This window comes from Chelonoidis abingdonii, chromosome 22, assembly GCF_003597395.2.
Source record: "Chelonoidis abingdonii isolate Lonesome George chromosome 22, CheloAbing_2.0, whole genome shotgun sequence".
Classification (NCBI taxonomy): Eukaryota; Metazoa; Chordata; order Testudines; family Testudinidae; genus Chelonoidis; species Chelonoidis abingdonii.
The window spans coordinates 29,749,499-29,770,697 of NC_133790.1; the positions used below are offsets into that span (position 1 = coordinate 29,749,499).

Here is a 21,199-nt window from a genome sequence, read left to right on the forward strand (position 1 = left end):
TTCAGTGGGGCGGGGCGGGGCAGGTCACCCGTGGCAGCAGCGTACTCGGAGCCCTGGGGGGGATGCTGCCAGCAGCACCCGTGAGAGCATAAAGGGAACCTAGACAGGGGCAGCCGCTTGGCTCCGGCTGCTCCCTGGCTGACGCATAGCAGCAGATACTCCCCCAGCGAGTCCTGGGCTCTCCTCACCGGGGCTGCTAACAGCAGGGCATGTGGGGCTGTCACAAGCCCATGGCTGCACCCCGAGCCAGAGCCCAGCCAGGCCCCCTAGGGACAGAGAGTGCAGCCCTGCCCCTTGTGCAGAGAAAAGGAGGGGCCAGGCAGGCTGGACCCGGGGTAGCTCGTTCAGAGCTCAGACATGCGGGGGACTCCAAAGCCAAGGCAGGGGCTTCCCTGTGCAGCATCAGCAAGGACATTCTGGGGGAGGGGAGGAGGAGAGGTGGAACCCCCTGCATTTGCCATGCAGAGTGAGTGGGGGGCACCCCCCCCAGCAGTTCCAACCCCTCCCCCTCCCATCCACCAAAGCAGCCTCCACCTGCAGCCTCTGGAAAGGCCCCGTCCCATCCTGTCCCACTGGATGCGGGTACAGGCCTGCCCAGCCCCCAGCATGGCAGCTCTCCGAGGGGACCGGTATCACTGCACAGCAGCGCAGGGAGGAGGGCAGAGTGGGGATGGTGGGAGGGGACATGGGGGGGTTTGGAGCCTTCCTCCTTATGGTGCGGACAGGAGGTGCCCCTCTTCCCCACCTTTTGGCGCTGCAGCTCCTCATCAGAGCAGGAAGGAGGGAACCCCTCTCCCAGCCTGCGCCCCACAGCGTGCCTGCCTCCCTCCCTCCCCCATCCTGCTGACAGCGCTTGGCCCCGGCCTCATTTCCTGGACAATGGGTCACATTTACCTCTGTTGTCAGCTCCATTTCCTGGCCGCCCCACATCCCTCTGCGGCACGCCCGGCCCCCGGGCATGCCGGAAGGGCAGAGAGCAGGTCGCACTGGCCTGCTGGGAGCAGGACCGCCTGAATCAACATGGCTGGCACACACGCTCCCAGGAGCTCCCGTGCCCCTTCCCTGCTGAGACACAGCCTGCAGCCAACACCACTGCGCCACATGGCGTCCTCGCCCAGCGTGTGGGCCAGGATCCTGGCCAGCCGGGAGAACAGCACGCATCAGGCTCACCCAGCGCGCAGGCCAGGACCCCGGCCAGCCGGGGGGCGGGGGACGGCACGCATCATGCTCGCCCAGAGCACAGGCCAGGACCCCGGCCAGCTGGGAGAACGGCACGCATCATGCTTGCCCAGGGCGCAACATGCTCACCCAGCACGCGGGCCAAGACCCCAGCCAGCCAGGGGGAATGGCAGGCATCATGTTCGCCCAGCGCGTGGGCCAGGACCCCAGACAGCCAGGGAGAATGGCACACATCATGCTCGCCCAACGCTGGCAGCTCTCCGGCCCCACAGCTGGCAGTTCTCCAGTCGCAGCTGCACCCCTCAGCCTAATGCTTCTTGAGGGAGCAGCCCAGCCAGAGACCAGGCTTCTCTTCCATTATGGGGCCTCTGGAGCCCTCTCGCTCCCAGCCAGCCAGCAGGGATGGGGGAGAACGGAGAAAGGGAGAGAAGCCAGCCAGGGTCTCCAGCTCTGCGCTGGCTCTAGGGGGCACTGCTCTGTGCTTGATTCCCTGGATAGCATTCCCTCTGCGGACCAGAGATTACAACAGAGCAGGGGAAGCATCACATCTCTAACCCACGTCAGCACTGAGCCCAAGGCAGGGAAAACAAACAGCCCTCGATGCTCTGCGGCCAGCAGCGCAGGGGAAACAAATGTACTGGAAACCACAGCCTGAGCCGATCGGCAGGGAAAGGACTGAACGTCCCACCCCGCTCAGCTCGGGTTGTGCCAGAGGCCCTTGTGCACACACACCCCCGCCAGGCAATAAATTAACGGTTACGAGCTAACGCCTGCCTAGCGAAACATACAATGCAGCCTTGTAAATAGGGCTCCAGCAAGTCACGGGTGGGCGGCTTCCCTGGCAGTGCCAGAGCCCCCTGCCATTCACAGGCCTCTCCCCAGCACTGGGATGGGGCACGTTGTCCCATTTATAGGCAGCTGCAGCTAGGAAGCTATAATTGCCTCCAAACCCACATGGCTTTGGGGGCAGGCAAAGGACTGGAGGGAGCCAGCACTGAATGGGGAGAAGGGCACCAAGGAGCCAGACACTGGGCACATGGATGGACTGACTGAGCAGACAGAGCTACAGACAGTAGTCGGGTGCACTTCTCTCACAGCCTGCACCTCTAAAGGTGCTCCAGACCACCTGTCTCTAGGACCATACACCCCAGCCCCAGGCAGCCATCTCTGGAGTGGGTCATGGAAGCTGTTTAACAGCACATAACACTGCACAACAGTTCAAAGGAAGGACTGCAGGTGGGTGAGGGAGGGGGATCAGTGGGAAAGCAAGAGCCAGGGTTGGGAGAGGGCTTGAGGGAAGGTAAAGCGAGGTTCCAAGTGGGCGGGGGGGTGGCATCACTGAAGAAACAGGTGGACCCTGCACCTGCACCCCTCCAGCCCTGACCCCACCTTTGTCTGGCCCCAGCTGGGAGGGGATTTGCATTCTGCCTCTCTAATGAGCCAGACTGGAATGTGGAGAGGCCAGGAGCGGGGCACAAGCCCCAGCTTTGGGTCGACCGGGTCCAGAGGGGGCTCAGCACAGCTTAACAGGCTGGGCTGGATTCCATGTATGCACCCAGCTGCGTGCGAGAGGTGGGGGTATCCACGCGACAGCGCGGGCCCCTCTGCCCTAGGCCTTGTGTGCCAGGGGTGCAAGTCTCCCCCTCTCTCTGGGAGGATTTTACTCCATGTTCCTCAGACACATTTACAATCCCCCTGATTGCACTGTAGCCCTGCCAGGGGGCTACCCAGATCCCCACAGCTAGGGCTGCCAGGGCAAGCTCTCAGGGCTGGTGCCACCCCATGCAGGCCGCAGGACCTGGGGGCTCTGTCTCCCCCATGATCAGGCTTGGCCACACGTCCCTTATTGCCACATGGGCTGAGTCAGCCCCAGGAGCCTGCCCGGCTCCCTTTCAGAAGAGGAAGCAGCAGTGTGAACATACAAACCAGCCAATCAGCTGCCAGCTGGGCCAGGGCAGCGCCACCCTGGGCAGAGCTCAGCTCCAGGGAGCCTGGCACACACCCAGCTCAGGAGCGGAAAGGTTCCCAGCGAGTCAGCCAGGTAAGCCCCGAGACAGGCAGCACCTGCACAGGACAGGAGCTAACTCTGCAGAGATCACTACCCTCCCCACCCACAAGGTGCCCCCTAAGAACTGGCCCGCACCCACCCCATGGCAAACCCCTCAGGAAAGCATGGGGAGGAAAGCAGAAAGGGCAGGAGGGAGCGAGAACGCATTGGTTTAAAGGGAGCTAGGGCTGGGAAGGGGGAAGCAGAGGCGTCTGGGCGTGGAGAGGGGGAGGAAGTGCAGGGAGAGGCAGGCAGTTTCTCCTTATATGGGCTAATCCTCTTCCAGCACGGGCAGAGCCAAAAGCCAGCAGAAAAATCCCTCCTCCCATGCCAGCTCGGAAGGGGCCTCTCCCAGCCGCCCAAGGCAGAGCACAGGGCTAGGGACAGCCCCTGAGCAGGGGGCTTCCCCACACAGCCAGGGATGGGGATAGCCCTCTCCAGCCCCACAGGGGAGACAGGGTGAGAGTGACATGCATCAGAGAAACCCATTCACCACAATGCCTGGGCCCAGCCCCTGCTGCTCTGCCTACATGCCCCATCCTGCACACACAGCACCCACCACCAGGCCGGACGAGAGCACAGGTGACAATCCACATTGTGGGGGGAGAAGCTGGACCGAGTAGCCTCTGGAGGGGCAGAGAAGGGGAGAGACAGCCATCGCTGGATCCCAGCCATGCTTCTCCCCCTCCGAGCACACCCTCCAGCTGCTCCATCACTGACTGAGTCAAGCCCCTGGCTCCCCAGGGTATGAGGAGAATTCAAGGGGAAACTGAGGCACAGAGGGGTTTCCGGCACAGCTAGGGCACCTGTGGTCTATACCAGGCAACAGAAATAAAGCCCCTCTCTAACGTGGCCGCAGCGAGGGCTCCGCACCTCCGCGCACTCAGAACAGGTCGAGCTGGGTTCCCCGGCTCTTCTATTCACCCTCCAAGCGCACAGAGGAGCAGGGCCCGAGTGACAGCCTAGCACTGGGCTCTAGCAGGGCAGACACTCTCCATTCAGGCCACTCAGTCAGACCGCAGCAGAGTCCACGTGAGACGCCAGGGCCTTGGCCACAAGAACCAGGCGCCAGGACAGATGCACCTGGAGACCCGTCAGCAAGCAACCCAAAGAAGAGCTCAGTGACGGCCATGGGCCCCGAGGGGGCAGTTGGGCCCTGGGCAGGGGACGGTCACGGGACTGTGCAGGAGACAAGATAAGGCCCCCAAACAGCCATCCAGCACCAGCTGCTGTCGCTGGGGAGTGCCTGCCCCACAGCGGGGCCCCACACAGGGCAAGGGGCTCCCACGCAAGCCAGGCCTCACATGCGGGTTCCTCTCATGCCCTCCCACCTCCCCACACTGCTGCCCTTCCCAGTAACCCTCCAACAGCTGCCACCACCCTGACCCAATGCCATCCCCTGCAGAGCTCCCCTCCTCCGGGCATCACCCGGAAAGCGCCCTCCTCCATGGAGCCTGTGACGAGCGTCTGACTGCAATCGCTCTCCTGGCACCGGGCAGGCCTGCTGCTCTCCCAACAGCCGTGTGAGCGCCCGGTGCCTTCCCAGCACAGCCCCACTCCTACCTAGCAAACCAGGTGCCCCAGCTTGCCCCGGGGCTGCTCCCTCCACTGAGACTCTGCTTCAGTGGAGTGTCACACAGCCCAGGCTGTGCCCCCGCCCCCTTCTCTCCCCAGCCCAGGCTGCACCCCTGTGCCCATGTCCCCTTCCCCCTCTCAGCGCAGGCTGCAACACTGGCCTCATCCGGAGCTCACCTTCTGCACCCACACCTCCGCCTCGGCCGCACTGCTCGGTGCACCACAGCACCTGCTCCCCCTCCACCAAGGCCCATCTCCTCCGGCCTGGACTACTGAGCCCCACCCAGCTCACCGCACTGAGACGATCAGTCTCACCCTCCAGCCACACCCCGGGCTCCCTGCAGGATCCCTCACTCCAGCTGGCTGCTCTATCTGCTGTCCAGTGCCTCCCCCTCTGCTGATCTAGTGCCAGCTTCCTCCATTCCTTCACATCAGCTCCCCACCATGGGGGGCGACAGCCTTCTTCTCTGCAGCGCCACGTAATGCCGCTCTCGCTGCCCTCTCCCCCTGCTGAGCCGAGGGGGGGGGGGTCAGTCCACTCCCCGCTGCCAAGCCTGGGCGGGTGGTCAGTCCATTCTCCCCCGCCGAGCCTGGGGGAGGGGGCGTCAGTCCATTCCCCGCTGCCAAGCATGGGGGGGGGGGGAAATCAGTCCACTCTCCCCCGCCGAACCTGAGGGGGCGGGGGTCGGCCCCCACATTTCCACCCAGAGCACACTCCCAAGGGCTGGCTCCCAGACACGTGCAGGATGGACAGGCCAAACACTGGCCCCCCCGAGCTCCGGGGATGCCAGGTCTCCAGTCCTTGCTGCCTGCTGAGACGGGATGTTCCTCCCAGGCTGACTCAGCTTCCTGCCGTTAACCATTTCCCAGGATTACTGACACGGCACCTCGGCCACCAGCAGTTTGGCCTTTGGAGCGCGAGAGCCAAACCCTCCTGCTAGGGGCCAGCAGCCGAGATGGGGGAGGGGGTGATTAGCAGTCCAGCCGTGCCTGGCCCCACAGCAGACAGGGCAGCATGGGGCCTTTGGGGCCTCCCCCAGAACCCAGGGCCCTAGCTGCAGGCCTTCGGCCACACGACGGCCCCAGTAAATCACACTGGGCGATAGGCCACCAATTGGCCGCAGGCCCCATCTCCAGTGCTGTCCATCATTAACCCCCCACTGAGCTGCTCTGCGGGGCTGGATTGGGCGGGGGGGGGGGCAGGACTGCCCACTGGAGGGTGTCTTTCTTGGTGGGAAGGAGGGGGGAAATCTAGCCTCCCTGCTGAGGAAGCACAGCACAGCCACACAGGCTGCAGCCCCGCCTGCCCGACCTCAGCCCCAGCAGTGTGCTCCGGAGCAGACCGCTGGCTGGCACCCACTCAGGAGTCCCCCCCGACTTCCTCACCCTGGGGTTGGGAGCTCTCTGACCACTCCAGCAGGCAGGACACACTGAGCAGGGAGGGGGCCTAGGGTGGGGGTTATTACTGCGGGGGGACTGCAGACGCCTTGCCCGGGGACCCAGGGTCTGTCCAGCAGGCCGGGTGAGAAACAGGGCAGAGGAGGATGTGCTGCTGCCGAAGGAGCAAGTGGTCCTGGAGCTGCCTGCTGCTGGGCACAGCAAGTGGGTGGCAAAAGGAGGGGGATGGAAGGTTTCTGCCCCAGCCCCAGGCACGCTAAGCAACATGACATGCGCGCCAGGGAGGGAGCTGGAGCAGATGGGGAGCGCTGGCTGCTCCAGGGAGGAGGCCCTGCAGAGAGGGGGCAGAGCGCTTCCTGTTGTGACTGGATTCTAGCAGCACAGAGCAGGTGTCAGGTGCAGGGCAGGGCCACCTGAGCGGGCAGGAGACAGAGACCCAAGCCAGACAAGCACAAGGCAGGTGACAAGCAACAGCATTAACTCCTGTCCCTGGCAGCAGGAGCCAAGAGCCCAGGCTCAGCTGAGCAGGGCAAGGCGATGGGGCAAGGGCAGAGTGTGTCTGGGACAGCGTGCGGAAGGGACTGATGCACGCCAAGGCCAGGGATACGGTCAGTAGCAACAGGACACTGAGCTTGCAAGGGCTATGACAGAGCCCCACCGTGCCAGACACAGAGCTGGGGAGTGGCACCCCCCTCTCCTCTTCCAGTGCCAGAACAAGGAGGTCTAGCACCCAAGGGGCCATCACTTAGGGCGTGGCAGAGCCCTGCTTCCTCAGAGAGCGAGCACTAACCCTGCTGCTCACTGGGCACCCACCACCCTCTCTGCCTATGGATGTGCCCCATCGTCAGGCACTGGTTGGGGGGGCTCAGCAGGGGCGGGAGCTGACCCCCCAGGTTCCCTGTGCCCCTCATGGGATCAAGCAGCAGCAGCAGCCACCTCAGGAGACTTGGGCCAACACGCTTTGGCGCTCCCCACCTCACTGAGCCCCATAGGGAGGAAAGCCACAAAGAGCTCTCATGAGAGCAGTGGCTGGAGCCCAATGCATCTGGCTCAGTGGGGAGCACTCGCAGTCCCAGATAGGGAAGTGACCCGAGCCCCCCCTTAGCCAAGAGCTCAGCACACAGCCAGGGGTACGGGGCGGGCACTCACACAGGGCGCTCCCAGGGGTCAGTCATTGTTATCTCCAGGCACTGGTGAGATAGACAACAGGCCCTGCAGCCAGCAACTGGCTCCAAACGCAGGGCCCGCAGACACAGCTCGCTCAGGCCTCATGGTATGGAGCATCCCCAGGCTCAGGGACCTGGCCAGCCCAGGCCACTCCACTAGACTTGCCCTGTCTCATTGCCCCCACCCCACACAGCAGTGGGTTAGGACCGCTCACCCTTCTGTTATGCCCAGGCCTGAGTACAAACTAGCACTGCTCAGCTTCAGCCACGTTCACGCCATTCCCAGACCCAGACCTGACCCAGGGGGTCTCTGGGGAGCAGGCAGAGACGTTTTACCTCCTGAGTTTCAAACAAGCAGCCTCCCAGCCTCTCCAGCTGTGCCAGCCAAGCTCACCCAAGCGCACGCCCATAGCGCACAGCAGCACCACCAGGCACCGAGCAAGCCAGCAGCTAGGAAACCAGTTTCAAAGGAAGTGTAGACAGGGCCTAACAGCCACGGCACTGAGCTGTCTCCACCATGGGAGAGAACTGGTCTCAACCAGATCCCAAACTGTGCCACAGCCTAGGTCCACAAACGTCCCATTTACACCGCAAGACCAAAGCATGGCAGGGCCGTACCTGAGTCCCCCCAGCCAGCAACAGTTACAGTGTAAACAGAAACACAGCCACAACCCCAGTGGGCAGGGCCTTCCTCTGGCAGCAGCAGGCTGTCCATACGTCCTCCCCAGGTTGTGCTCTGGAGATTACAGGAATTGTTTCTATTTCTTTGTCCCATTCCAATTACAGCTGAACACCTGACACATACTCCCAGGCACCCAGAGAGCCCCAGCACTCAGCCAACCACCATAGGCTACAGCTGCCAGTGCCACGCTATCCGGGGAAAGGCTCCAGCAGAAAGGTGAACTTGGCAGTGGTTTCTCTTTTCTTTCAGCAGGGAAGGTCTGAGCACTCTGCAGAGAGGACACCACCAAGGTCAGGATACACACACACATTCCTACGGGGCTGCACCTCAGGAGGGACTCACCAGTTTCCGGAGCGCTCCCTCATCCATGCTCAGAAGGTTCTCTTCAGACATGCTTGCCTCCCTTCACTCCGAATGCAGGCCTAGTCTCAGTCACTGCACTGTTCTGGGCCGCTCTCAGGGCTGGATGCTGCGTGGAAGTGAGCGGATGGGAGTGGGCCGTAGGGCTGGGGTCAGGTCCCGTGCTGTACTGGGACTGCCAGCTCACAGAAGGAATTCTGCAAAGAAACAGACTGCAGCTTCGCTGACATGCCTGCAAAGAGATTCCTGGATTTATTAAACCTCTACTGAAAGGCAAATGGGATCAACCTACAGCTGTTTCACTGGCTGCTAATCCCAGTGCTGGAAACAGAGTCACTCTGAAAGTGAACCACAGCCTACTCCAAGTTCATCACCCACATGCTATGCTCTGCCAGAGGCAGAACCTGAGCTAAATGCACCCATCCCACTCACACAAGGCTTCTGACTACTTCTCCAGCACTGCACCCCATGTTCCTGCGTCCAGATCTGCCAGCAACCCTTAACCTTGCTCCCTCCCTAGTTTGTTTATCCAGAGACACCATCCACCCACATCTCTCCACACACCCACCCACTTTTTGATCAGGAAGAGAGAGATTCCCCAAATGCAGTTTGATCTTATTAAAACCAAAATAAGAGCCATTCCACCTCAGAGAGGTACAATATTTGGGCATAAAGAACTATAACCAAGAAAGGGAAGTAGCCAATCACATCAGTTACCTCCCGTTTATTGTGGATTGGTTGGTCCAAGCATACCCACCCTTTTAGTGCCGGCCAATTCCCCCAGCCCTGCCCATTGTAGTTGTTGCCCTCAGAGTTTAGTGCCGGTGAAAGTCATCAGGCTACTAGACAAAGTGGAGAACTCTGCTCTGGGACGACAGGAAGCTCATCCCATCCATGGCCATCTCGGGTCACCAGCTAGCCCCAGCTGTGAGGTGGAGATTTGGCCAAGCTCATTTCACATAAACTACCAAATAGCCATTTGCCACTTTCAGGCATGGCTTGTCTCAGGTCCAGACAAACTAGCCCTGTGTGAAAGGTTGTACGGCCTACACCCCCACTCCTACCAGGTCCTACGCTGGCACTGGCCGGGGTCCCAGATTTCCCTAATGCACATTGGCGCTAGGTTCGCCTCCACGAATGGACGAAAGGAAGTAGGAACTGCCAATCCAGATCAGACGAGTTGCTCACCTCGGACAGTTGGCACTACCGGACACTTGAAGGAAGGGAAGGAAAACGCCCCAGGGCACAGCTCTGGAATAGTTTGCCCCAGGGAGCCAGGGCTCGGTTTAAATGAGACATTCCCAACTTCGGGGTTTCTTTGGGTTGGGGGGAGGGGTTGGTCAGCGTCTTTCCCTCCCCTCTTTCATCTGGATCAGCCCACAGCACCCCAATCCAGATTTGGCAGTCTCCCCAATTGTACAATCCAGATTAGAGACCACCCGACCTCCCACCCTGGGATTAGCCAGATCCACTAATCCCTTTACCGGATCAGAGAGCACCGCCCCCCTTCTCCACTAGGAATGGCCCGTCCCTTAACCCACACTGGCCGCTGCCTCTCCAAACCCTCGATCCGGATTAGCCAGCGCCTGCCTCCCCTCTAATCCGGAGCGCTACCCCGCGCACCTCACGTAACGTTGCTTCGACCAGGCCATGAGCCCCGGCCACGTCCCGGCTCCGCTCCTGCCCCAGCTGGGACTGTACGGCGCCCGCCGCGCCAGCCCGCAACCCCCGTTTGCTAGCTCCGCCCACTCACCCACTCCCACCAGTCACCAGGCGCGGACCGCCCAGTCCGGCTCACCTTGCTTCTCCATTGGCTCGTTTCAATTCATTGCCCTCCCCGCCCCTTGGCCAGAACCCCGCCTCGCCCGCGGCATTCTGGGGCGTGTAGTTCTGAGAGGCGCCGGCCGGGGCGGGGCTAGGGAGATACCCGTGCCTGGGGGTTGCGGGGCGGAGCAGATTGTACTGTACAGGGAATGGATGTTGGGGGGCTGAGCCCGCACTGTGGGGAGGCCGGGGGGGGGGTTGCTGTGCTAGCGGCTGAACCTGTGCTGGGAGGGCTGCTTGTTCTGGGGGCGGAGCCTGTGCGGAGGTGGGGCTGCCTGTGCTGGTGGGGGCTGCTGTTCTGGGGGGCTGAGCCTGTGCTAGGGGTGGGGGCTGCTTGTCCTGCGGGCGGAGCCTGTCCTGGGGCTCCTTGTGCTGGGGGCAGAGCCTGTGCGGGGGAGGGGGGCGGGGCTGCCTGTTCTGGGGCCTGAGCCCACACTAGCTGCTGCTGGCATCCACTGCCCCACTATCTCCCGGACTTGTTGCCACTCCTCTCCATGTCACTTTACTGCTGCCCCCTACTCCACTCCCCAAATGCCTTGTCTTTGCCTTTCATCCCTGCCTAGCCTATCCCTGCCCTCCATATTGTCTCTTACCCAGCCACACCTCTCATGCCATCCTCCGGCACCCATTGGCATGTTCCCCACCATGCTATCGTGCTCTCTCCCATGCTGCCCATGTGTGCGGGAGGAGCTCCCTGAAAACACGTGCAAGGCCACTCCTTGAAATCACTCTTTAACAGTCATCTCTGCGTGATGCCTATGAACCCCATGCTGATGGCTAGACAGCTTGGGGGCTGTGCTTGGCAGTGGGGAGCACTGGGGAATGGCTGTGCATAGGCTCCCGTTTGATAGTCTCTGTGTGCGTGACCAGGGGTTGATGCTCTCCCAGGAGAAGAGGCCTGATGGGGTGGAACCTGTAGTTTTTGTGCTGGGCTGCCACACCACGTCACAGCCCACTAAGGGGGAGAAGAGCCAGCCCTTCTGTCTGGTGAGCATGGCGTGGTGTTGGGGCCTGGATACCACAGTGATGTGAACAGTACAAATTGCAAGAATCCAAACAGCCAGCCAAGGACAGAGCCAAAGAGGAGCAGGTTCAAAGGCAGCAGGGGAAGAAGCGGGGTTATTACTGGCCCAGCGCGGGTAGATGCTATAGAAGATGCCAAAAGACAATGATAAATGTTGCAACAAATCTGTGGCCCCTCAAGACTTCATTGTGCTGCACTGGCCATCTGAAATCACAGAGCTACAGCCGGGTATAGAACTCTGCTACTTCTACCCCTTCTGTATGAGCTAAAGGAGAATCTCCAGCAGCTGTTAGTAAAACAAGGCTCATGACACACAGCTGGGGAGCTCTGATTCTACCAACAGAAGGCAGTGAGAGGGGAGGGGGCAGGTGCATGCCTTGGCTAACTGGGTAATTATAGCACTTTAGTAGCTCGTCAGGTGTTCGGTGTGTTTAAAAACACTAATTAATGGAGTGAGGTCACAGTGTCAGAAGAGGAAGCAGAGGTTTGGGGATATTAGTGATTCACTGAGAGTCATGTGCTTAGCCAGGGGCATGAGGTAAGTACAGCTTATGCTTGGGCCACCCTATCCTGCTGCTGTTCCCATAACAGCCCTGCCCTGAGGGCATTCCCAGATCCTAGGGACCCAAGGGGAATGGCAGTAACAGCCAGTTGGTCTTTACGTTCCCTCCTGCACCCCTCCATGCCTTGCTCTTGTGAGAGGGAGAGCAAGCCCCAGCAGCCTCTCCAGTGCTAGACCAGGGGGAGGTGCCCTGCTAGGGAGTGGGGTGGAAACTGTCCCTGCCAGAGTCAGGCTGAACAAGGGGCCCTCTTCCAAGTTCTTGTTCTGGGCCAGGCAAGTAGTGGGGGGCAGGGAAGCGGACTGGCAGCAGAGTGGGGGCTAGTGCCCATATCTGGGCAGGCATCCAAGCAGACCAGGCTGGGCCAGCTGTGTATCTGGGGATTTGGGGGGCTGTGAGAGGATGGGGAGATCTTTGGGAGACAGACTGAGGTTACCCTCTGGGGCTGGGGTTAGGGGTGGGGAGCTTGGTCCAGGGCTACTTCCGTCGCTGTCTCTGTATCGGGGTCAGGCTGCGCAGAGAGGGTGGCTCCCTCAGTCCCTCAATGCCGTGGGAAGGGAATGTGCTCTGAGCTGCAGGTGTCACTGTCCCCATGGCAACCTGCCAGCTGCTCGCATGGCCTGGGAGGATGCTGCCTCCTCCTAGCAGCTCTTGCCGTCTCTGCTCCCTCTGCTCAGGGACAGGGCAGAGCAGGACCTGGGGCTCTGGGTCAGCAGAAGCTACCCAAGGGCAGCGGCTGGGATGAGCTGGGTGCTGGGCAGGGTCTCTTGGCTCAGCCTTGCCTCCCATGTGGGGAACTGGGCTGGGTCTGCCCTGGGAGGCTCTAGCCTGGCAGCTCCCTGCTCCCAGCCTGGCCTGTGTTTATTTGGACTAAATATGGCAAGTCAGCCCTTTATTTTGAGCACCAGACATGCCCCAGATTCCAGACTTTGTTCTGAACTCCATCACCGTGACTTTCACCCCTTCCCTGCCCTCTCCCTCATCTGCACCTAGAGATCACAGCCCTGTCAGTATGTGGTGGGGGTTTGTACATCCGAGACCACAACCCACGAGCTGCCTGCTTCTGGAGTGAGTGGCCTGGGAGAGGGAGCAGACAGAGGGTCTTGCTCTGTGCCCGCTTCTACGGCAATGGATGAAACTTGTGTGAGAGAGGGGCCTGAAGCCAGTGCTGGCAGAACCCCTTTGGATGGCTGCAGTGGCATTGCCTGGGGAGTCATGTCCTAGGTGTCTGGTATCTGCCTGGGGCTGGGTGGCTGCTTCTCCATCAGCTTTTCACCCTCATTCACCAGATCTAAGAGGTCTCTCCCCCGGTGGGCAGCATGGCCCTTTGGCAATAACAGGCTCCCCACAAGTAGGCCCTGATTTCCTAAAGGGGCGCTGGGCGAAGACACAACAGGGGGGCTGCCTCAGGCAGAGCTCAGCGACTCATGACCTGAGGGCCTAGAGACCAGGTTAGGAGTCCACACGCTGCATCAGCGGAGAGCATCTCGCTCCCTCCCTGCCTGCTGCGGGGGTGTGGCTCTGCAGCCCTGTCCAGGGATGCTCCCAGGTTAAAAGCCAGGCCCAGGTTCTCCAGTGCATGGCAGCCACAGCACTGACCCACAGATCTGCCTTTGCACAATGGGACTCATCCCTCTGCCCTCAGCGGAGGGGGCCTGCCCTCTGCGTATAACCACTGAATCCCTTTGGCAGCTGGCCTAGAGTAGAGCTGCCCAGAGGCTGCCAGCCCCAGGGCGGGGGCATCCACTGGGGTAGCTGAAACGCCCCGCAGCCCCCACACCAGAGCTGCACTTTGTATGCAGCCCTGGATCTGGCCCTCGCGCTTGAATGCACCCAGAGATGATTAAACCTGGCTCTTTGCCATCCAAAAAACTCCTCCTGGTTCATGAGATTCTGCTACTTCGTGCCTCTCCCTCAACTCAGGTGCACAAACACGTCTGTCACTGTCCTTGCACCCTTCAGCATATTTCCCTTCCTGGCTTGTTGTGCGCTGGCCCAGCCAATGCCACGGGGGATGACTGCTTTGTTTAAAAAGAAACTCCTTTCCAATGGAAAGAGAAACAAACACTGAACACATCATGGAAACTTTGCTGTCCCACGCTGTGTTTGTGACAGCTTTTTGTGAAATCCCACATCTGGGTGTAAATTGGACCTGTGAGTGTTCCTTTAAGTGCTGTTATTGTTAACCATTACCCTGCTGCTCCCCAGCAGACGCAGCTCGCTGAATGCATCCTTTTGCATGGCCTCAGGCTGTCCATGCTAGATATGCTGTGGCTGTAGTGTACACATTACCGTGGCTGGAGTGGTTCCTTCCTTGCTGTAGTAAACCCACCTCTCTGAGAGGTGATCGCAGGGGTGGCTGTATGGTTTTTGCCACCCCAAGCACGGCAGTCAGGCGGCTTTTGGTGGTATGCCTGTGGAAGGTCCACCGGTCCTGCGCCTTCGGCGTACCTGCCACCAAATTATCCCCAAAGCTGCGGGACCGGGTACCTCCCCCAGGTGTTCCCCTGAAGGCAGCCTGACTGCCACCCTCGCAGCGACCGGCCCGAGTCCCCCGCAGCTTGCCGCCCCAGGCACGCGCTTGGTGCGCTTGTGCCTGGAGCCGCCCCTGAACGACTGCTGCATTTAATGGTGTCTACAGCGGGGCTGAGGTCAGCTTAGCTATCATCCAGGGCATGACATTTTTCACAGCCCAGAGCAACATAATTAAGCTGACCTAACTGGTCTACAGACCGGCCCAAAGAGACGTTAGAGACGGGGAAAGATCCATGAAAACCCAAGTCCCTCTCCCTGCAACAGCGTTCCTCATCTGTTCTCTAGTCACTTGTGCTAGGTAGTTTAATGTCTCAAGTAATGAGGATGTGCCCCTCTGGCTCAGTGCCCAAACTCCCCCTTCTTCCTGGCTTTATCAAGAAACTGCAGCCCAAGTCATCTGCCCAGGCATGGCTGTTTCCTAGGGCTTCAGATCCAAGATAGACCCTTCCCTGGTGCCCACTCCTTTTGCTTAGCCAACAACGGCCATCTGTGCCCAGGAGCCAATTAGCAGCCCCTGCAGGGTTCCAGCACCTGCTCACAGGATGGGCCAGCTGCAGCATCCCCCTTACATGCTCCAGGTGCCCAATGAGGGTTACTGCATTACCTTAACCAGGACTGTGTCCCAAGGGGCTCCTCACTCTGAGGAAATGTTTACTCCCTCCTATGTATCAGCTGACTCTCCTTCTGGCATTCCCCACCGAGGGTTCTAACCTTGCTAGGTCTCTTTGGATTATTTGTCTGTCCTCCTGGATCTTCACATCTCCTCCTTGCAAGTTCACTCCTGGGTGAAGTTTGCCAAGCTGCCAACTCGCTCCTCCCAAGCCTGGTGAGGGTAACCTAAGGCTAAGGCTGCTGTGTAGGGACTCAGAGGAGACCTAGGTTTCAGACCTGGTACTGCCATGGGCCAGTTGGATGACCATGGGCAAGTTGTTTTCCCTCCCCTTGACCTGTCTTATCCTATAAGTCCTGGATATATTTAGCTTTAGGACCTTGAATGCGCCGTGCTAAAGTGAAGCATGTGCACCAGTGTTAGCAGCATCAGGACCCAAGACGGTAAGTTCTTTGGGCAGAGCTGTCCCTTGCAGCCCCCGCACATGGTCCCTTGACAATGCTACGACCTTACTGCCCCTTCAGGCCGGGTGATTCACCCGTACTCAGGGCCTTGCAGGGTTGTTTCTATTAGTGAGGAACAAATGATCCCAGTCAATTCTAGTCTTTGTGCAATTCTATTTATTGACACAGAAAGTCCACAAAGTCCTTTTTGATCACAGAAGAAACAAGCAGCAGGCAGTGTCCTTGCTCAGAAATCCCCACACCTGCCTCTCCAGCAAGCTCTGTGCCCAAGGAGCCCAGTGCCTCTGCTTTGACGCAAGGTCACGCTTCTGCTGGCTTTCTGCCTCTAACACACACAGCCTGCAACCTAAGTCCCAGCCCCTGTGTTTGCAGCCAAGGAAACCCCTGTTAATCTACGTGGGGTAGCTCTGACTGGCCATGCACCCCATAGCCTTGGGCAGCCACGTCCCTTGTCTGCAGCTGTCTTTGTTACATAAAGGGGCTTGAATGCTCCTTCTGTTGAGCCTGAAGGAGGGGGACTTGGCCACATCCATTGGCTTTTAAGGAGGTGTGTAGATCCAGGACTCCCTAGGTGGCCATTAGTGCCTTCCAGCATAACCACGTTAATAATTAAACTGGTCCTCTCTCTGCTCCCCTTTGCTCAGGGTGTTCTGGGCCATGTGGTGTGGCTTGCTCATGTGGGGCTTGTTTCCCTATCACAACAACTCCCGGCATGGCAAGGACCATCCATACACATCACTGCTCTCTTTTCTGGACCAGGACTGCTGCTGAATAAGGCTGCATGTAATTTGGATCCCTTAGTGCCCTGCAGACACAATGGGGTTCCTTGTTCCTGCCAGCCAGTGTTCGGCCCAGGTGACTCTCTTCTGACCCACCACAATTGGAATTAGTTTTTTAATTAAGACTTCACGAGACACCGTATCAAATGCTTCACTGCAATCCGATGCACTCCATCTGTGGCCTCCCCCCTCTTCTAGGGCTGTGATTCTACCAAAAAAAGCAATCCTCTTTGTCTGGCAAGCATCCTCCTTTATAAATCCCTGGATAAGTGGCTAATGCAGCCAACGGCTCACAGTTCTGATCCCCTTGTGATGCTCAGCGACTCCCCTCGGTGGGAGGGGAGGGGGTTGGCCCTCCCCCTGGCAGCGAGTGTCAGTGGTTACTGAGTTCAGTTCAGACTTTCCGAAGGAGGCGGCGGCTGTCTTGCTGGCTAATTGTGCAGCTCTCCTTATTCTGGCACAGACTCAACTGGGAGATATTTATGCGCCCCCCGCCCCCCCCAGTGGGGCGAGGAGACGCACCGTGCATTCTTGACTCAGGAGAGCGTGGAGAAGGGCTGGGGGGCTGGTGATGGGAACATCTGAGCTGGGAACATTGGAGATGACCTCACTCTATAACAAGAAATAACAGGGCCCTCAGCGTCAACCAGGTCGCCCCAGCAGATGGCACACATCTGCCTGTCGGGAGCACATCAGGTTGGAGAGGTGCTGCTGGGTGGGGCAGTGGTGGGGGAAGGATGTTGGATGTGCCTCTGCGCACAGGAGAGTGGGCTGGGAATAAGGATCCTGCACCTGTGTGGGGTGAGGGGATTCCCCTCGCCTCACCACTGCAAATGCTGCAGAATAATATGCAGTGCACTTTTATTCCTGGCCTGGGTTCGGCAGTTGCTGGCTTGGAATCTCCAAGGCCCATGGGGAGCCCCACCTGATCCCAGGCTGGCGCGCACGGGCAGCTGCAGCAGGCTAGGCGTCCTCACTCATCCCGGCCAGAGGGCTTCCCCAGTGTCTGGCTCAAGAGCTGAGAGGGAATTCAGTCCCTCTCCTCGTTCCTTGGCCTTTCTGCCGGTGGCATCCCAGGGTCAATGGGCAGGGCAAAGCCTGGTGACGTTGACCATGGCTCCAGCTCTAGCATAGATGGGTCCCTAGCGTCAAATGGGATGTAGCTTGTGGCCACCTGGCCATTGGGGCTTAGACTGAACCTGAGCTCACACAGAGCCGTGAATGTCCTGGGTAAGATTCGAACCCATGATGCTGAGGGGGAAGTCAGCCCACTCCTGAGCCGGCCAGTGAAATGCCCACAAAGACTGCATCTCGCCCTCCTGAGAAGTCACGGCATGTGGCACAGCCCCTTCCCCAGCCCAACCTTCCCTCTTGTTTCAGGGGGCCCTAGGCATGGGAGAAGCGTACCATGGTCCAGAGTTCACAGACTGAACATACCCCAGCTGTGGGCACAAAAAGCCAGGGGCTGGGGAAAGAGAAACCCTCCCCACCCTTGGGGGCAGGTGGCACACAAGGAGCCAACTCCCTGGCTTCTTCACAGCCCTGCACTGTGCCCTGGGGCTCATTCAACCCGCTCACACCCAAACGAATCCACTGGCCTGTCAGCGCAATACACAGGGCTGCGGTCAGAGCTTCTGAGGCCAGAAGGGGCCACTGGAATGGTCTGGGCTGACCTGCAGCCCCGCATAGGCCAAAGAGCATCCTGCACTGCTGGGCTCTCTGATGTGGAAAGGGGGGGTCCCCACAAGGCATTAGAAGGGCTTTCCCCTACAGAGCAGCATGGTCAGTTCCAGCTTTGCCAGAGGTCTCCTGGGAGGAGCAGGGCACTGTCTCCACCCTCACCTGAGCTGGAGGGGCCGTGAGGATGCTGCACCTTCACTCAGGGCTCTCCCCTGCCCCCAGTGGGTGCTGAGGATGAAGGGGTTCAAGCAAAGCAAATGGAACCCAAAACTGCCAACGGCTGGAGTCAAAGTCCTGTGTGAGCACTTGGGTTCACTCGCTTGAGTCTGGTTGGCTACAGAAACTGCCCAGCAAAGTGGGATAGGCAAGACCCAAATGGCTGAATGGGGGGGGGGGGGGGGCAGTTGAGACCAGGAAGTCCCCTGCTTCCACATTTCAGGCCTTATGTCTACCTCTCGGAGCAACACTGAGCCCCAGCCCCATGGCATTCCCTGTGGCAGGTCTGGCCGCCAGCTCACCGGGGGACTGAGCGCATGGGGGGGGGGTCCACGGGGCTTTCCAGCAGGCTGTGTAGAAGGGACACTGGCTGGCACATCAGCTGGGCATGGAGGCCTTGGAGGTGTCTGTTCTCCTTCACGGTGGCTGTAAGAAGCAGCCTCCCCAGCAGGATGAGCAGGAGAAGCGGGATGGAGCTTGTGATGGATATGCAGGTCCTGTCTGCTATCCAGCAGGGAGAGAATTAACACTCCGTGGGTTGGCAGCACCCCAGCGATGGCTCATGGAGCCTGTCGGGGGGACGTGTGGCTTGGCCCAGGTCTTGCCCCAGGGAAGAGGGGGAGGCAAGGCTGGAGGTCAGACCCGCTCCCTGGTGGGGTTGGGTGGTGGGTTCTGAGCGTATCCTTTGGCTCCACAGCATGGTGGCTCTCCTGGGGCCGGGGCCGGGGCAGTGCCCTGCCTGGCCAGTGGCAGCAAGCTCAGCTCAGTGGAGCTAGGAGCAGAGCTTGTCCCTGGGGTGTGGCCAGCACCCGCTGCCTGTTCTGGGGGTGACCCAGCCTGGAGAGACGGGGAATTCCCACTGCGCTAAGTGGCGTGGGGATGCAGCTCCACATACAGGACCCAGGACTGGGTCTCCTCTCACTTCCCTACTGTGCTGCCCCTTTGGCTTTGAGAGCTGCCCCGGGGAGGAGGGGAGTCAGGGCCTGGAGGAGGATGGATGAGATGGGCCCTGTGCCCCTGCTTCACCCTTCTCCCCACAGCTGTCCTGGTGCTAGGCACTCAGGCCCCTCCTGCCCCTTCCAGTGGGGCTGCTCGGTGCTTTGCAAACGTGACAACTCTGAGGCCTCCTCAGGTGCCCTCCGCTGGCCAGGCAGGGAGCGTCGCTGCATGGAGAGAAGCAAGCCGCCATTTCCCCAGGTCACACAGGAACAACTCAGGAGTCCAGCCCCCGTGTCCCACCTGTAACCACTAACACCCACCCACCGTCCTCTCCTAGCAGAGCCCACTCAGTCCACCTGCACTGCGGCTGAGATCTTCTGCCCCTGCTCCCCCATCACAGGCTCCCCCTTTCCTGCACAGAGGTCAGGTTCTCTGCACCCCCCCCCAAAATCTTTGAGGACCTTCAGGATCTGAGGCTCTGCCCCCTGCCTCTCTCTGCTCCTTTCCTGCTGCCTGCTTTGGCCTACTCCCAGCCCTCCAGCCTTACACCCTTCTGGGACCAAACCCTGCCCTGGGCCAACAGGGATGCACCCACTGATGCTAGCTCTGTGCCTGGCCTTTGGGCTCCTTCCACATGCCCTCAGCATCTTCCTGTGGGTTGCCTCCAGGCTAGGAACAGCTGCAGACCTCTGCCCCCAGATGCTGCTTCCTGCTGCCATCATATCCCCACTCCCTGGGGCTGACATCCCAGGGGCAGGTGCTGCTATTGCAGGAGCCGGTATAGCTCTGAGGCCCCCGGAGGCAGGGCCAAGAGCTGCTCTGCACCTGCCCAGCCAGGAGATGGTGTGACGAAGTGGGACTGGTTTTAATGTTTCCTCTGAATACTGTGTTGGTACCTCAGCTCTGGTCGACCCTCTGTCTCCTGGCAACAGATGGCCAGGCCTTTCCCCCCTGCAAGGGGATGCTAAAGGTGTGGGAGAACAAAGAGATCAGGTGACCTCCTGGCCCAGGAAAGAGACAAAGCCCAGAGAAGAGGGGCTGGAGGGGTGTGGCAGTTTTGGAAGCTGGCTGGAAAATGGAGGGGAGCCTGAGGAGGCTCGGGCCTCCCAGTGGGGCAGTGGCCTCCGTGGGGCCCCAGATGGACCTAACTAAAGGGGGTCCTGTTGTCTGTACCAGCAAGACCTGTTTTGGACTGTGTTCCTGTCATCTAAATAAACCTCTGTTTTACTGGCTGGCTAAGAGTCACGTCTGACTGCAAAGTTGGGGTGCAGGGCCCTCTGGCTTCCCCAGGACCCCACCTGGGCGGACTCGCTGTGGGAAGCGCACGGAGGGGCACATGCTGAATGCTCCAAGAAGAGACCCAGGAGGTGAAGACGTGTGAGCTTCTTGCCCTGAAGACAGTCTGCTCCAAGGGAGAAGAGACTCCCCAAAGTCCTGACTGGCTTTGTGGGGAGCAGTTCCAGAGCATCGCCTGGGAACTCCGTGACAGATGGCTACAGCGAACTGGAGCACATGACATATGAGGAGAGGCTGAGGGAACTAGGATTGTTTAGTCTGCAGAAGAGAAGAATGAGGGGGGATTTGATAGCTGCTTTCAACTACCTGAAGGGGGGTTCCATAGAGGATGGATCTAGACTGTTCTCAGTGGTACCAGATGACAGAACAAGGAGCAATGGTCTCAAGGTGCAGTGGGGGAGGTTTAGGTTGGATATTAGGAAAAACTATTTCACTAGGAGGGTGGTGAAGCACTGGAATGGGTTACCTAGGGAGGTGGTGGAATCTCCATCCTTAGAGGTTTTTAAGGTCAGGCTTGACAAAGCCCTGGCTGGGATGATTTAGTTGGGTTGGTCCTGCTTTGAGCAGGGGGTTGGACTAGATACGTCCTGAGGTCCCTTCCAACCCTGATATTCTATGATACACAGCTCTGAGATGATCCAGTGGTGCACACAGTTCGGGCCAGGGCCTGTCTGGCCTGGGGGAAGGACACAACCAGAAATGGCACCTGATGTGGGCACCATGCCTGGCTGCTCCTGACAAAATATTCAGTGCACCAGGTAATGCTATTTCCATTAGGCTTCAGAGCCAACACCCCAGAGCTGGCTGAAGGCTGTTCCCAGGTCTCTGGGGTTCTGTTCTGGTCTGGCTGCGCACAGGCAGCTGC

At 59.6% G+C, this 21,199-nt stretch overlaps 2 protein-coding genes across 6 annotated transcripts in view; both read right to left on the reverse strand.

Annotated features, from left to right (window-relative positions):
* The window catches only part of SMTN (smoothelin), a 49,583-nt gene extending 39,477 nt beyond the window's left edge, over positions 1-10,106 (reverse strand). For 2 of the 5 annotated variants that reach the window (XM_032768294.2, XM_075060134.1), the window contains exons 1-2: positions 10,031-10,106; positions 8,390-8,604 (exon numbers count right to left, since the gene is read on the reverse strand). In XM_032768294.2, the coding sequence (XP_032624185.1) occupies positions 8,390-8,440 (51 nt within the window). In that variant the 5' untranslated portion in view covers positions 8,441-8,604; positions 10,031-10,106. Of the gene's footprint in view, positions 1-8,389; positions 8,640-10,030 lie in introns of all 5 variants that reach the window. The other 3 variants (XM_032768296.2, XM_032768293.2, XM_032768295.2) reach the window with 2 other exon arrangements.
* The window catches only part of LOC116817868 (2'-5'-oligoadenylate synthase 3-like), a 209,185-nt gene that overhangs the window by 158,781 nt on the left and 29,205 nt on the right, over positions 1-21,199 (reverse strand).